Here is a 17,839-nt window from a genome sequence, read left to right on the forward strand (position 1 = left end):
ACAGTGACCCAACTAGTCCCTGCACCCCCCCCCCCCCAGCACTGAGTTCACAGATATGTTACCCATCTTGTTTTTAAATGGCTTCTGAAGATGTAACTCAGGTCCTCATACTTGCATGGCAATCACTTCACTGAGTTTTCTTTGTTGTCTCTTCTAGTAGTATCAGAAGAAAAAGGGTCAGAGAAGATATTATACTGAGTCTAGCTATTTGAGGCTGAAGAACATTGCCCACTCCACCTGAAGCTGTGCTCCTTGACCTACTTTCCTGGGCTCTTAGTCAGAGGTCAAAGGTTCTTTCTACTTCCCTCACGCAGTCTAGTTGGAGTCCAGCTGCTCCAAGCCTCCCTTCCCCCTTCCCCACCTCCCTACCATTCATGTTAGACCATACAGTAGACCAGGTTACCACCCCTAGTTTTCTTGCATTCTCTGAGCCAAGGTAGTGGCATGTTTTCTTGCTCACAGTGCTCTTATGGTGGCCTCAGATCCCCAAGGACACAGATATGTCCAGAAATATTAGGGGTATGATTTAGTGAATCTTGTGCAATATTCACTTTCTGGCTTCTGGAAATGAACATGTTGGAAAGAATTGTGCAAAGCACATGGGGCTGCTTACCTGTCTGGTCTGGCCCTATTACCTCTTCTAGTATCACCACTTCCTTGACTTTGAGCTTTCATGATGCTTCTAGTGGTGAACCCTGGGCAGTCTGGGCCCTTAAGTACAGAGAAATTCTGCTTTCTCCTGGAAAAAAAATGAATATAGACTACAGTGTCCTAACGACTGATGCAGTAGTCAAAGAAAGTGTGACTTTTAAGCCCCTTCTGACCAATAACATGTGTTCAAGCCATTGAGCTGTTTTAAAACCACAGAGCCACTGAATTCCAGATCTGAAAAGAATCTCACACCACACATTTTTAATGGATGAGAAAACTAATGCCCATGGAAATCAGGAGGACCTTTTTTCATAATCTCACAGCAGGGTGCAAGCAAAATCAGCCAGGGACTTGAAGACTTGGTACATTGTTTGCATTTTTCCAAATTCTACCCTTCAGAGTGAAGAAATCAGTAGTCTATTTCATCTCCTACAAGTACTTCTCAAAAGAAGTACATCATACCAGGTTTTAGAATTTTAAAAATGTAGTCCGCCGTGCTGGTTTTGATGGATTTATTAAGAATGCCTTACTTTATTCTCCATGTACATAAGGGGAAGTCTTCTTTCTCTACCTGAGGGATGTGAAGAAACTGGCACAGAGCTGAAAGCCTGGGCAGAACCTTATGGGAGAGTGCATGCTGGGGATCAAACTTCATTTCCCCTGCCTCTAAATTTAATTTTTGCAGAGACATTGAGACAATCAGCCAAAAGGAGAGTGCGCAACTGAAAAGGGCTGAGGAGCTTTGTTGTATATGCAAATGCTGCTGTATTTAGTCAAATAAGGGCTGAGCTAGAGTTTTGGAGGTTAATTCTTGTCTAAAATTTATATAACCGGGACTGCTCCTGTTGGCAGTAGGCACAGTGAAAGGTTTCTTTGGAGTGATACCGGTGGCTTCTGACATTTTGGTCTGAACGACCCATGCCCTCAAACACATGCTGAGCATGTCTCTAAGGATATTGGTCTAGATTTCCCTGGACCACACTGTAACTAGTGGAAAACTTGCTTATTTGCTTGCACATCTTTTGTCTATGTATCTTCCACTCACACTTTTTTCTCCTCTCCCCTCTCCCTTTTGCCCTCTTTTTCATTTAAGATAACATTAAAACTTCTTCGCTATTTATGGTGGCTGCAAAAAGTCCAATGGGTTTTGTTGCCCCCATGGTCCAGAAATAATACATACAGTTGAGTTAATTCAGGGAGGGTATTGAACACTGACTGCACGCCAGGCCCAGCCACAGAGAGGTGAAAATGAGTAAGTCTTTCACTACAGAAGATCACAGTAAAATGAGAAGTTAGTGATAGCTTTGGTATACTTGTGAGTTCTGATAAGGAAGTCTTTGAAATGAGTAAGCAGGGTGCCCCAGCTCTCTCTCTGGGGAAACTAATGCAATCTCTATAGATGAGAAGATGCAGGAAAAAAAAAAAAACCTCTACAGACTAAACCAGAAACTTTCCAGGCAGAGGATAAGCTATTCAAAGGAGAGGAGCAGCACATTCAAAGGGATGGCATTTGGGGGTAGATACGCTCAGAGCCACCATTTAGTTCAGGGTGGTATATTCTTTTATACTTAGTAGGAGCCTTGATTATCTTTGTTGATCTTTATCCAAGTGATTTCCTGCTTTCTTTCATCTCTCAAACTCATTACATCTTTACCAACACCCAGCTATGCACTGGCTAGGTTTCCTTTAAATGATACAGATCCCTGTTCTGAGGGTGAGCCGACCCATTCAGAGTAGCTTTCAACATCAAAGTCCTAAATGGTATCATTGATGCTATCGCTGCTAACACATGTTTGTCTTTGTTGGGCTCTGGTGAATTGCGTTTATGGGAAGGGGGTCTGTTATCGGCTGCTGTTGAAGACTTTGATCCTGGCCTCTTGGGAGCTTCATGCTGAGACTGTCTTACACATATTTTCTTGCTTTAAGGATTAGATAAAAGAACTAGGTGTCCTGCATATTTTCCAAAGTCCCTTTGTAGGTAAATAGTGGTTCTACAGGAGAGATGTTATCTTCTCAGGCAGAATATAGCCAGGATGAGTTAGGGAAAATTCTATGCCATCCCAACTCTGCTGAGCATTGTCATCCATTGCTGCTTCAATCCCCTTCACCACTGGAATTGCTTTTCCTATCTCCAGAGCTTCACTGGTCTTCATTTTCCAGACTCCAAGTGGGCATGACTCTAAACTGATAAAGGTTTATTTACAAAACTAGATGGCCTGAATTGTTCTGTAAGGCGGTTTGCAGAGACTTGATCTACGTGACTCAGGTCAGCAAGGAGTCTTGGATTCAGCCTGTAGGAGGCTGTCCTTTGAAACAATGTCCTCAAGGTCATAAGCAGAGCTATCGTCTGCCAGCAAAAAATGTACCTGCTGGGGAGAAGGAATAAAAATAAGTGAAAAACACAATGAGCCCTTCTCGGGTACAAATGACCATGTGTTCCTTTGAAATTCACCATACTGAGCTGACAGAGATGATCAGTTCATTTCTCAGGAGGCTGATCCAAGTCACATACATATGTCCTTCTTGCTGCTCTCCTATCTTTCTGGAGTCGTTATTCCTCCATTTGTGCTATCCCACTGCATTCCAAAGAGTTCCTTTCATTTTTCTTATCCATATTGTCTTTGTTTACACTCTTCCTGACCCTCTCTTTTCCTCTTTTAACTACAATCTCAGGAGAGACATGAGCAACTCTTTTAGGGGTCCGTGAGAGGCAATCTGAACTCAGTTGATTAGATCATGTTTACTTTCCTGTACGAATTCTGGGTCTAGTGCGCATACCGGTCAAGCTCCAGTAATGTCTACAGATGGGTGGGCTGTGACGATGGCTCAGTGAGTAAAGCTCTTGCCATATGGTCATATGACTTGAATTCAGATCCTCAGAACCCATGCAAAGCTGTATGTAGTAACACATTTATGTAAATTCCAGAAATCCTATGATGAGATAAGACTGAGATGGGAATCCTTGGAAGCTGGTGGGTCAGCTAGCCAGGTATACAAAGTGGTAAATAATAGATCGTGTCTCAAACAAGTGTAAGGTAAAGAAAAAAAAACCCTGACATGTGACTGTATGCATTCACACATTCCCATCTGTCCCTCAAATGAGTAATTGCTGATGGATTTATTCTTTGGAGTGGCTTTTTTTTTCATTTAAGCACTGTAATCTGGAGTAGCTACTACAGTAGATACTTGGCTAAATTTCAGGCAGTCACTCCACACGTACTTTGAGATATGTCTTAGTCTATGACTGAGTCTGATCTTGAACTCAGGGCAGTCTTTGTGCCTCATGTTCCAAGTACTGGGATTATAAACACTAGCCACTCTGTCCAGCACTGACTTTTCTTTCATAGTAGGTCAAATTTCTGCAATTCTTTTACCCACTGAGGTTTTTTGTTTTGTTTTTGTTTCCTGATGAGACATCTGCATTGTGTGTTTACAGACTCTCATCTTATTTTTCATCGTCAGAGATATAATAAGAGATTTTGATCATCTTGTTTTTGTAAAACTTAGAAGGCTACCCCTGTTTTCTAATTTTATTCCTTTCCTTATATTATTGGTTATGTTATTGGTTGCTACTGACTTATGCAATATGATTCTTCCCTCGGTACTCATCAGCGGGTGTAGTTTTCAACTTGGCACAGCTCAGTACTCAAACTCTGAGAAAGCTTTAAAGCAGCTGAGTTGCACAGATGGTCAATAAATTAATCACTGTGGCCATTTTATTGCTTGTAAGGTGATTACCCCATTTTGTTCATAGTGGCTTTTCTGGTTGATTAAAGTACAGTTTCATCAGGACATGGTTGAGTCCTTTAGATATGTTCATATATAAAGCAATGAGAGAGAACTGCAGCAAATATTTTTATAGCCACCTTCAATATTGATTCCAAAACTTTGTGGCCTTCATCCTATAATTCAAATTTCCATACCTTTTGCCAAAGCAATTTTTATTTGGTGCATATTCCAGGCTCTTATCTTTGTACATGTCCTGCCACAAAAATTTTCTGTGCCTCAAATTGGTTCTGATGTGATCTGCAAATGAGGCTCTGAGGGTGGCAGAACATGGGAGGTTTATGATTGACTGGATTCCAGGCCAGGGGAGCCTGAACAGTTAGAATGGAATTGTTACCTAAGACATTCAAGCCTTTTACTGTCCTGGCAGCAAGACCTGTTTTAACTGTGTTTTAAGAAGGACTTAAAGTGGGTATCTGGTCCCAGAGATCGTTGCCCAGGGAACTGTGTATAGTTCTTAGAGATCGTTGCCCAGGGAACTGTGTATAGTTCTTGGCTTATAGTGGTCTGTCCTACAGTATTGTTGATTTCTAGGGTGGTCCTCCTGTTGAAGAGGACTGCTGCCACCTACTGATTGCCTTGTCATGTGTGAAGTGAATAAAGGTCTGCTCTGTTATACATTTGATTGCCTCTGATGACAATCACAGAGACTGATTACTTCTTCTGTCTATGGGGAGAACCAGTGATTTTGGTTACTATTATTTGCCAGTCTGATTCTGTCCTTTTGTAGCACATGGGAAGAAACTAACTCACACTTAAATGTGAACTTTATCTGCAAATTTGCCTATTCACTGAAATTTGCCATCAAATGTCCACTTCAGTTTGACCATATTAACAAAATATCTGATGTAGTCAACCTAAAAGGAAGAAAGGCTCATTGAGTTGATGGTTTTCAAGATTTTGAATCTGATTTATTAGCCACCTTGCTTTGGGTTTCTGCTGACAGTGTATGAGTATATGTCATGGCACAATTTTGTGGTGGAACAAACTCTTTGTGGCCAGTACATGAAAGGGGAGTGAGGGGAAGGAGCTGGGGTCCCCAAACTCCTCTTTGGGGGCATACACATTATCACCTAAGAACCCCATTCCCCATCCCTCCTCTCAGCGCCACTGCTTCAGGATTTCAATACCTTCCAATAGCGCCACCTTGAGGATAAAATAGGAAATACATGGACTTTTTCACATTTTACAATGAGATTTTATTTTATTTTTTTCATCTTTATTAACTTGGGTATTTCTTATTTACATTTCGATTGTTATTCCCTTTCCCGGTTTCCGGGCCAACATCCCCCTAACCCCTCCACCTCCTCTTCTGTATGGGCTTCCCCTCACCATCCTCCCCTCATTACCGCCCTCCCCCCAACAATCACATTCACTGGGGGTTCAGTCTTGGCAGGACCAAGGGCTTCCCCTTCCACTGGTGCTCTTACTAGGATATTCATTGCTACCTATGAGGTTGGAGCCCAGGGTCAGTCCATGTATAGTCTTTAGGTAGTGGCTTAGTCCCTGGAAGCTCTGGTTGCTTGGCATTGTTGTACATATGGGGTCTCGAGCCCCTTCAAGCTCTTTCAGTCCTTTCTCTGATTCCTTCAACGGGGGTCCTATTCTCAGTTCAGTGGTTTGCTGCTGGCATTCACATCTGTGTTTGCTGTATTCTGGCTGTGTCTCTCAGGAGCGATCTACATCCAGTTCCTGTCAGCCTGCACTTCTTTGCTTCATCCATCTTGTCTAATTGGGTGGCTGTATATGTATGGGCCACATGTGGGGCAGGCTCTGAATGGGTGTTCCTTCTGCCTCTGTTCTAAACTTTGCCTCCTTATTCCCTCCCAAGGATATTCTTCTTCCCCTTTTAAAGAAGGAGTGAAGCATTCACATTTTGGTCATCCTTCTTGAGTTTCATGTTGTTCTGTGCATCTAGGGTAATTCGAGTATTTGGGCTAATATCCACTTATCAGTGAGTGCATACCATGTGTGTTTTTCTGTGATTGGGTTACCTCACTCAGGATGATATTTTCCAGTTCCATCCATTTGCCTATGAATTTCATAAAGTCATTGTTTTTGATAGCTGAGTAATATTCCATTGTGTAGATGTAGCACATTTTCTGTATCCATTCCTCTGTTGAAGGGCATCTGGGTTCTTTCCAGCTTCTGGCTATTATAAATAAGGCTGCTATGAACATAGTGGAGCATGTGTCTTTTTTATATGTTGGAGCATCTTTTGGGTATATGCCAAAGAGAGGTATAGCTGGGCCCTCAGGTAGTTCAATGTCCAATTTTCTGAGGAACCTCCAGACTGATTTCCAGAATGGTTGTACCAGTCTGCAATCCCACCAACAATGGAGGAATGTTCCTCTTTCTCCGCATCCTCGCCAGCATTTGCTGTCACCTGAGTTTTTTATCTTAGACATTCTCACTGGTGTGAGGTGAAATCTCAGGGCTGTTGGTTTTGCACAATGAGATTTTATTAAGCTGTTAAGAAAAGTGAAATTTGCAGGTAAATTAATGGATCTAGAAACAATCATTGAGGATGAGGTAACCCAAACTCCCAATTACAAATATTTCATGTTTTCTGTTTCTTTTCTTTTTTATAAAATGGGATATTGTTTATTTACATTTCAAATGTTATTCCCTTTTTCAGTTTCCCATCCATAAGAACCCTATCCCATCCTTCTCCCCTTCTTCTATAAGGGTGTTCCCCCTCCCCAACCATCCCCCCTTCCGGCCTCCTCACCCTGACATTCCCCTACCCTGGGAGTCCAGCCTTGTCAGGACCATTGGTGCACAACAAGGCCATCCTCTGCTACATATGCAGCTAAAGCCACGGGTCTGTCCATGTGTAGTCTTTGGGTAGTGGTTTATTTCCTGGTCGCTCTGGTTGGTTGATATTGTCATTCTTATGGGGTTGCAAACACCTTCAGCTCCTTCAATTCTTTCTCTAATTCCTCCAAAGGGGAACCCATTCTCAGCAATGGTTGGCTGCTAGCATTCGCCTTTGTATTTGTTATGCTCTGGCTGAGCCGCTCAGGGTATAGTTATATCAGACTCTTGTCAGCATGCACTTCTTGGCTTCATCAATATTGTCTAGTTTTGGTGGCTGTATATATATATGGGCTGCATCCCCAGTTGGGGCAGGCTATGAATGGCCATTCCTTCAGTCTCTGCTCCAAACTTTGTCTCCATATCCCCTCCTATGGATATTTTTGTTCCACCTTTTAAGGAGGACTGAAGCATCTGCTCTTTGGTTGATCTTCTTGAGCTTCTTGTGGTCTGTGGATTGTATCTTAGATATTCCAGGCTTTTGGGCTAATATCCATTTATCAGTGAGTGCATACCATGTGTGTTCTTTTGTGATTGGGTTACCTCACTCAGGATGATATTTTCTAGTTCCATCCATTTGCCTATGAATTTCATGAAGTCATTGTTTTTGATAGTGGAGTAGTATTCCACTGTGTAGATGGACCACATTTTCTGTAGTCATTCCTCTGTTGAATCTGGGTGTGAGAGGGGAGTGAGGGGAAGGAGCTGGGGTCCCCAAACTCCTTTTTTGGGCCACACACATTACCCCATTCCCCATCCCTCCTCTCAGCGCCACTGCTTCAGGATTTCAATACCTTCCAATAGCGCCAGCTTGGGGATAAAGTATGCAATACAAGGACTTTTAAAGGACATTTAAGAACCAAATCAATAGTGGTGCTTTAATGGTTGTTCACTGTCTTGGCAATTGTGTAGAATGGTGAAAAGTTCAAGTCACCAGAAGCACATTTGCCAACTGTGGTCACAGACAATAACTTATTTCCGTGTTTCCATAGTCATATTGAGAACAAGTGGCCTTTTTCTGTTTTATTATGTTTCCCATTCAAAACAAACCCATGCTCCTTTTTTTTTTTGGTAATTTGTGGTTTAAGGTGTTCTTGAACTACTGTATTGTTGTGCTAGCCATGTTCCCAAGTGTAAGAGCAGTGTTTGTGATGTGTTTTGTGGAGAAAATATGTCTGATAGAGAAATTTCAATCAGGCATCAGCAGTGGTGCATCTGGCTGTGTTCAAGTGTACTGAGTGAGTAGTGTATATCAAATAAGACGTCTTTAAAAGATGGCATGTTGATAAGTTGAAAAAGAATTTGTGAAAAAAATGCCTGCAGGATTCCTTTGGGGCACTTGTTTGGTATTTCCTTGTTCTTGTTCAAGATGACTTTGCAACAGATAACTAGAGAATAATGAGGGTAAACTGAGTACATATTACATTACAGCAAAGATACTGATGTGGAAATAATGTTTTTGGTTATGTAAAAAAAAAAGTAGAAGCAGGGAATCATGGCATATTCTTGTTATCCTAATGCCCAAGAGGCAGAAGTAAGAGGATCAGGAGTTCCAGTCATTCTTTGTGACATAATGAGTTCAAGGCCAGTCTTCGCTTCATGGGCCTCTGTCTCAAAACAACAAACACAACAAAGGAATCAGTTGTAGAACACTTGCTTAACATGAACTATTCATACATGCATGCGCGCGCACACAGACACACTCACACTCACACGCACATGGTGGGAGGGATAGGTGGAAAGAGAGAGAAGGAGGGAGGGAGATTAAAGTAGAGGTTCCTGGATTATGTTGCTATATCCGTGTTGTGGTCCTGCTATGCATGCTATGCAGACACACTGTCCTGAGCTACACACGAGCCCTGTTTGCATTTTTAACAGGTGGAATTCTCTTCCAGGAGTAACTAGCACGGTCAGTGCAGGAGCCATGAGTGCCTCTGGGAACCTAATGGACTTCCTTGATGAGCCCTTCCCTGATGTGGGGACCTATGAAGACTTCCACACCATAGACTGGCTGAGGGAAAAGTCCCGGGACACTGACAGACATAGAAAGGTAGGCGGTACTATGCTAAAGGGGTCGTTACCAATAGTTCCACAAGGCTTCCATCTTTAGGTTAGGATCTGAGCCTGAGGCTATGTATTGCATATTGGTCCACAGCGGAAAAGTGCTAGTAGGGAAGCAGAGACAAAGACTGAGAGTTACAATAGCAGATACCTTGGGTGGAAATATGACCAGTGCAAGCAACAATAGGACCCTGAGCCAGAAATGTTTAGACTACATTTTGTCCTTGACACCTTCATGGGACTTGAATTTGAAGCTGTTAGGTGTGTGTGTGTGTGTGTGTGTGTGTGTGTTTGTGTGTGTGTGTTCATTTTCATATCCTTAAGAATAGAGGTGATTACTTTGAACACTGGAGGAGAGAGGCTGGGGGAGGGAGAGTGAGAGCATCACTATGCTGCTATACATCTAGCTGGCATTCAGTATCCTGGAATGGGACAAAATGCAGCTATATACAAAGGCTGTAGGCTCATTTAGAAAGAATGACTAAGGAAGGCTTTTTCAGAAAGGGTATGACCAAGAGTTTGGATGTCAGAGATGGGAAGAAGTTCCTTCAATATCAGGAGTGGGCTTTTGTTAAGTCACAGAGGCATGAAATAACCCCAGAGAGCTCTGGGTTTGTTGAAGGCTTCTCAGGAGAAGATGAATAGAGATAATCCTAGAAGAATGGGCTATGGGACTGTGTTAGGAATGATTAAGTGGGCCCTGGGGGAATACTTGGTGATGGCCACAGAGCAATGTAAGTATTTGCTGGAAAGAGAAAACATAGGAACCTTGGAAGCATGGTCAAGGGGAGGAAGGCGTTACTGAAGGCTGTAAAAGGGATGGAGATGGGATCAGGGTCAAGCCATGGGGAACTTTACAGGAGGGAATAGAGTCATACAGCAGCGGGCTCTTGTCAATGGGATACTTTTGCTGATGAGTAGAGGAGGGGAGTGGGGACTATCTTGCAGCAGGTGATGGGATACACCATGCTGCACAGCTCAGTATGCAGGCAGGGCTCACCTTAGAGAGTGACAAACTCCTAGCATGCAAATATCTACTGAAGCTTGAGACACTGACAAGGTGACTTAGGCACTTAGAGTAGGGATGGAAGCAGGGCCCTAGAAAAGTCAGGGTACATATTCTGTATACAGAGGGAGGCAGGTGAGAGTCAGAGTCAGACAGAGATGAAATAGGGAACCAAAAAAGGATGGGGCGATGATGTCAGAGGAGTGTAGGGCTCCCCCAGAATGGGGAGGGGAAAAGGCATGATATAAAGATGCCATAATGTTCTCTAAGAGTTTAGACCCTTAAATAAAAACCTGTGCTCAATCTGATTTGCTCTTTGGTGATGTAAAATCCACTGTGAAGGGGAACACTGATTGTGTGTTGCATCCTTATAGCCCTATGAACTAGAAAGGCCATTTAAACATTGTGCTGAATTGCTGCATGAATAACGTGACTGGGAATTTAACGGCTTCATTATATTCATCTTCTCAGTCTCTTTGTTTCCTGAGGAATCTTCTACTTCAGAAGCATGAACTAGAAAGTGTGTTCTGATCAGTTGCTGTCTGTCCTTCATTGCCAGATAACCAGCAAAAGTAAAGAGTCTATTTGGGAGTTCATCAAGAGTCTGCTGGACGCATGGTCAGGATGGGTGGTGATGCTACTTATTGGTCTGCTAGCAGGTATGTGTGTTGTGCTCCTAGCACCCCCTCCCCAAACTCCATATGTTTGGGAGACAATGAAGCTGTGGAATATTCATCTTCCATTTGAATGCCAAGTATTTACTGCTTGAACCACTGAGACTAAGGCAAGAGCCTGATCTTAACTGTGGCACCAAAGGCCAAAGCAAAGATGGCTCACAAAACAACTACGGGATTTTGATGTTGTAATTAACAGTGCTGCTTGACCCTGTCATCCACACGCTGCATAGGTTTATGACCACCCTGAGCTTTTACTCAAAGCACACATTTTATATTCTGTTATACCTGGCTATGTGTGGGGTTACAAATACAGAAGTGTTATAATCTGCAAGCATCAAACACCACATGTGATGGGCTTTTCCTATCACTAGAAAGCCTTGAAATGCATGATTAAACATGCTAAGACTTTCAAAGTAATGCTGTCCACCCACAGAATGTAAGGTGAAACCAGGATAGTTGCACCTAGAATACACACTATTCTGGCTCTTAGAGACGTTTTGTTTTATGCTGTCATAATCTCGGTGCTACTTTGTGGATGATAGATACTTGGCTCTTCATGGCACTTGTTTGCTGAACTTAATTTCTTTTTAGGAGGTTATGAACAGATTTATGTTAAATAGCCTCTCTGGATAAAACACCCTGATGCTGGGTAAAGACTTTCTCTTTTCCCTTCATGATTCCAGTGTGCAGCAGGAGGCAACAAACATGTAGAAAGCTGGTTCTATGGACATAGTAGAAATGTAGGAAGGAATAAAGAGGTTTTGGAGATAGGTCCCTCCAGTGTTCTTTGGATTTAGATGAATATTGGAGGGAGATCTAGAAAGTAGTATGATTTCCCTGTGGCTCCGATGGTGGGAAGGACTCAGTTGCCTAACTCCCTTGGTTCCTTGGTAGAGGAATCACAAATAGCCTCTGAATAACTAATTTACCAGAAATTACCAGAAGGGGGCACTGTTGCACCACAAACCAAAACTCACAAACAAAGGGCATAGGCAAAGGAGGAAGCCTAATGTGACTGAACAGTTGAAAAATGATAGCTTTTGAGGGTGATCATCAGATCTTGTTTAAATACACATTTCTCCTTGAACCTCTTCCTCAACCAGTTCTCTCTCTCTCTCTCTCTCTCTCTCTCTCTCTCTCTCTCTCTCTCTTCCTCTCTCTCTCTCTCTCTCTCTCTCTCTCTCTCTCTCTCTGTAAAACAGCAGTGCTGAATTATACTACAAATATTACACGATTAACCCATTTAAAGTGTACAACTAAGTGGGTTTTATTACATTTATAGAGTTGTGCAAACTCTATAAATCATTATGATCAATTTTAGGACAATTCTATCATCCCCACCTTAATATTATCTGTGTGTTTAGGTATGGAAAAACCTGAACCTTTGCCAGCCTATTTCCTTTCACTGTTGTCTGCTCTAAATATTCCATATAAATGAAGTTGTGCATTCTGTGTGACTTTTAAAGATGCCTGGATTGACACTAATTGTGGTTCAAAAACTAGATGACAAAGCCCTTTTCCCTACTACATAAATGAGTGGAAGTACACACACACACACACACACACACACACACACACACACACACACACACAATCTGTTATTGAAGATATGATTCTGTGGATCTGAGTGTATCTTTAGAGAAAGGAACAGTGGCAGTAACGGTAACAAGGTACCAGTACCAGTAGGAAGATGGATACAAATAAGACTGCCAGGAAAGAAAACATGGTATAAAAGAAGCAAAGGATTTAGGAACAAGCTTTGAGCAAATATCCTCTTTATGAAGCTGGGTGGAGGAATAGGAAAGATCAAGAGAGACAGAAAATCTGATAGTGAGGAGGAAAGCAGGAGAGATTAAATATTGTCGAAGCCATAGACAACATGTTTCTGGAAGAAGAGTGCTCAGCAGTTTCAAGTGCTGTCAAGAAGCTTGAATCTAGGATTGGCAACCTTCTTTCTATTGAAGGCTAGAAAATAAGAATTTTCAGCTTTGTGAGCTGTGTAGTTTTTGTTTCTGCAATTTAACTCTGCCGTTGTAGCAGGAAGAATAGCCACAGTCAGCATGCAGTGAAAGTCTGGGTATGCTGAGATAAAGCTTTCCTAACACAAAGGTAGTGGGGGTACATTCGACCTCTTGGTGGCATGTTGCATGACCTGTTCTGGAAAAAATGAAAGTACAGGACTTGATACAGGCTATTGCATTCCCAGTGGAAGGAATGCACTGGACTGAGGGGAAGAGGAGAGAAGGGAAGATACAGGACAGTGTCTGGAGGGGAATGTGGAGTAGGTGTGACTTAAATATTGATGAAAAGGAGCCATCAGAGAGGGAAGAGTTGTTTAATTGCTTGTGTATTTAGTGCATGATGTGTCTTAACTGTGTGTTCTGTGTATGTGTGTGTGGGTGTGTTCACTTGTACTCACATATTTGGCAGTCAGACAAAGATCTACCATATTCCCTCCAGACAGGGTCTCTCACAGCACCTGAAGCTTGTTTTTGTTTGTTTGTTTGTTTTGTTGGTTGGTTGGTTTTGGTTTTTGGGTGTCCAGTGTGCTTCTAGTATCTGCTCATTGCTTAGAACCCTCAACATTGGAGGTTTAAGCACACATGGTCATACACAAGTTTTATGTAGGTGCTGGGATTTGAACTGAGTTCCTCATGCTTGTATAGAAAGGAATCCCATTGCTGAGCTATCTTCCTAACCTGAAGGTATTTTTCCGAGATGTATATTGGCAACTTAAAAACTCAGAAAGGGATGAGTAAATCCTGAACTTCTGTCTGCCCTCGAATAGCTTTCTTACCTGATGTGAGCCACCCACCCCCAAGAACTTTGTGGTTCTTTGGGCTGTCCACTGCTTGCGTTATACCAAGTGCTCAGGTAACGTCCAGGCAAGTGAAAGCAGCTGTCAGATTCAGTGGCAGTATCATGTCATGGGTATCTCCTCAGCTTTGAGAATACTCTGTCTTCTCTCCATGTGGCAATTCTTCTCCATGATTCATTCTTTTCCTAGGTACCCTGGCTGGAGTTATCGATCTCGCTGTTGACTGGATGACAGACCTCAAGGAGGGCGTCTGTCTGTCTGCATTCTGGTACAGCCATGAGCAATGCTGCTGGACCTCCAATGAGACCACTTTTGAGGACAGGGACAAGTGTCCCCTGTGGCAGAAGTGGTCAGAGCTTCTTCTGAGCCAGTCAGAGGTATGCTATTATCTGTGCAGGATCCTGCCTGAGGACCATAGTAATCCCCAATCTCTGAACACTCATAATTTCACCTTCAGATAACAATCTCTCACTTAACAGAGCTGCCATTTGCTTTCATTGAGCTCTGCCACTGCTCAGAATTCATTTGGAAAACTTTTGCTCACTTTTGTGAATGTTATATGTATGTTCTATGAAGCCCTTTTCCTCCCTTCACCACTTTCTCCCTCACTATATCTGATTGTCCTCTTTTTTCTTCTTCCCCTCTCTCTTTTCTACTATTTTTTTAGATATGGTCTCACCCTATAGCCCACCCTGGCCTGAAACTTACAGTAATTTTGCTTCAGCTTCCCAAGTTCTGGGATTTTAGGCATAGATCCATCAGTTTGTGCATTTGCCTTTTTCTTACCTAAAGTCGTTTCTTCTTTGTGCTGAAGAAATGAAATTGATTTTCATGTTTTAAGATAGAAGAAAAAATATTATCTGTTTTGAAGTAATGCTTTTAGGGAACCAATTTATAGTTCATCAGATTCTCCCACAGAAAGTACAACTCAGTGGCTTTTGTCATAGTCATAGAACTGTGTAATGATCACATGATTTTAGAATATTTTTATCCATAATCCTCCTCCACAAAAACAACAATAACAACAAAAACAAAACAACCAAACAAACAAAACCTGTCTGAACTGATTCAAGTTCATTGATTGCTACAAGCAACAACTAATGTCCTTTCTGTCTCTCTCTCTATAGATTTCCCTTCTAGATGGTTCAGTTAAATTAGCCCATGAACCATGTGGATTTTGTAGCACTTAACATTATTTTCTAAGTCTTTTCATGTTGCAGCATCTTTTCATTGCTGTGTGATACTCTCTTGTATGGATAAGCTAGATAGTATTTGATGAACATGTGCTGCTTTCCTTTCATCTAACCTGAAAGATGTCACCATGAACATCTGCATTCAAGGTGGTGACATATATTCCATTTCTCTTGGGTATAGGTGTAACCTCTGGGTGAGAAGTGACCTCTATATTTAACCATTGAAAATCTGGTAGGATGCTTTCAAATTGGATGCACTGTTGTGCGCTCCTATGAGCAGTATATGAGGACTCTGATTTGCCTACTTTCTTTCTAGCACTTGCTAGCATCTGTTTTCATCATAATTATCCTAGTGATTGTAAAGTAAGGCTTCTCACTGTGGTTTCCATGACAATATTCCATTGATTATTTTTCTGATCTAATTAGAGGATCCTTCTGTGAAAAGCATGTCTCAGGCACAGGGATATATGAATGAGCCACAGATCTAGTACTTACCTGCAGTATTTTAGCTCAGGAAAAGTTGATCATCTAAGTGAATTCACAAGGTACCACAATGAGCCAGGTGTGGTGATACAACCCTTTAATTCCCAGTACTTAGGAGGCAGAGAAAGGGGCAAAGGCAGGTGGGTCAGTATGAGTTTGAGGTCATCCTGGTCTATATATTGAGGCTCTGACTCAAAATAGGGAGGAGGAGGGTCACTGATGTATCAGAAAGCGAGCTGAGGGGAGCTAGGTATCAAGCTTCACATTACGGGTAATGGGACGACAGTTAGAGCTAGAGTATTCTGGGAGGATATTTGTAATCTATTTGAACTTCTTCATTTCCTGTTTCTTTCGACTGACTTTCACAGCTGAAATGGAAGACATTTGGAACACATTTTGCCATTTTACTAAATCCTCCTCTTTCACATCTCAGAAATAGAGAGAGATCTTGAAATCTCACACATTCTCAATGCTCTCCATTATGTCCAAAAAGAAATTCTCTACTTGGGTAGATGGGTGTTGGCAGATGGGACTGGCTGGCTGCCATCTTTTCTCCTACTTGCAGTATGTGTTCCAGGGGAAATAGAGGTGCCTATCTTCAACTGGTTGTAAGATTTATTCTTTGTTTCAAAGAATTACTCTTTAGAAGAGTGAGAAGTTATTTTTAGCCTCCAAAAAGTACTTATTTAAGTGGATGAAAGGTATTCCTTAGGCTGATTTCTCACCACATAGTGTGTGAAATATATGCTTGCATTGCAGTCTCCAGGAACGTGTCCTTACATTTAATAGGCACACATGTGGCCATGGTCATGGCCTGCCAGGTAGGTGATATCTATTTCCTTTCCTCACACTTGAATAATCCAGATGGTGAAAAGAAGCTGAAACCTTGAGAAAGGAAAAAGGACCCAGACTGTTTGTATCAGAAAGGAAAATACCCTGCCACCAGCTACTTTGGAGCAAATAGTCCAATACATTCTTCTGTAAAGGATGCATGAACAGCTCTCTTCTATGAGTACCTGTCAAATGTTTGCACTTGCTGGAATCTCTGGGAGACTTGTTAAAATGCACTGGGCTGTGTGCCTGTGTGAAGTATCTGATTTGGCAGCCCTAGGGTGGGGCCCACCGGTTATGTTTCTGCCAAGCTCCCAGGTGATGCTGATGTTGTTGGTCCATGGACCACACTTAGAGAAGCAGCCTTCTTAAACACAGTACTGATACTTATTCACTGTGGTCTGGGTGTGGCTGTAATGAAAGCTAAGAAAGGCCATCCCACCACAGACAAGACAAAACAAATCATCCAGAGTCTCACAGGCAGAGTTTTCTGTACCACACCTTTTATTAACTACCATGCAAGTGGTGATTACAAACCAGCATCATGCTTGCTTTCCATTACTGCTGAGATTTCATCCACTGGAAGGTTTGTGTAAATAGCTCCTGGAAAAACACCTGATGATGTTTTGTGTAGTGTAGTAGCTGTAGCAATAGCAACAACTGATTCTTTTGTTTTTGCAGGTCTGGGATGAACCTCTTTGAGCCTATCATAGCTTCGCTTTCTCTGATGGAGATGGTGGGGCTGGGTACACTGTTCAGGTTTGCTCTGTCTCATCACTTCTTCCTTGTTTTGTGTCTGATCTTTAGGGTGCTAGCGCTTACATTCTGAATTACTTAATGTACATTCTATGGGCATTGCTGTTTGCATTTCTGGCTGTCTCCCTGGTACGTGTGTTTGCACCATATGCCTGTGGCTCTGGCATACCTGAGGTAAGCTGTGGATGAAGGACTGTGTACCAACACTAATCCCCACTATAAGCCTAATATATAAACCCTGTAGATTGACTTAGTAGTTAAGGAAACTAAAATATAAACCAGTTAAGTGACCTCACTAAAGACTAAGCTGGCAAGCTGTGAGTTGAACCCAGCAGTGTAGCTTCACAATGAGTACTGTATTCAGCAGATTTGATCTGTAGCTTCTCAAATGATTAGACCTCTTCCTTGTCAGCCAAGATAAACTCTTAAAGCCCAAAGAAACTGAGTTCATGAAGCATCCACATAAATGTGCTACTGTAGTAACTCTATGATGTAATGTGAAAAACCAGAGAATAGTGGAGGAGAATCACTGGGAAAGTTCACTGGCGTTCAGAAGCTTCTGCCCCATTTTGCTTTTATGGTGACAAGGTAATAAGACTCTTTAAAAACCAGAATTCTTCTTTTAGAGCAAACACCGGGAAAATGACTATGTGACAGTATGGTTCTTATAAATAGTTTTTTAAAAGTAATTTTATATAACAAATGTATCAAGAAAATTACCCCATCCTTCACTGAAACCAACCTAGAAGCCTGGGAGAAT

At 42.1% G+C, this 17,839-nt stretch overlaps 1 protein-coding gene across 2 annotated transcripts in view; it reads left to right on the forward strand.

Annotated features, from left to right (window-relative positions):
* Clcn4 (Cl-/H+ antiporter 4) overlaps positions 1-17,839 on the forward strand; it is a 63,956-nt gene that overhangs the window by 17,857 nt on the left and 28,260 nt on the right. Inside the window, exons 3-6 of one of the 2 annotated variants that reach the window (XM_087600620.1) lie at positions 9,133-9,304; positions 10,881-10,980; positions 14,006-14,193; positions 17,131-17,253. In XM_087600620.1, coding sequence (XP_087456746.1) covers positions 9,133-9,304; positions 10,881-10,980; positions 14,006-14,193; positions 17,131-17,253 — 583 coding nt within the window. The remainder of the gene's footprint in view (positions 1-9,132; positions 9,305-10,880; positions 10,981-14,005; positions 14,194-17,130; positions 17,254-17,839) is intronic. The other variant, NM_022198.2, reaches the window with a different exon arrangement.

Source organism: Rattus norvegicus, chromosome X (assembly GCF_021556685.1).
Source record: "Rattus norvegicus strain SHRSP/BbbUtx chromosome X, alternate assembly SHRSP_T2T, whole genome shotgun sequence".
NCBI classification, from domain to species: Eukaryota; Metazoa; Chordata; class Mammalia; order Rodentia; family Muridae; genus Rattus; species Rattus norvegicus.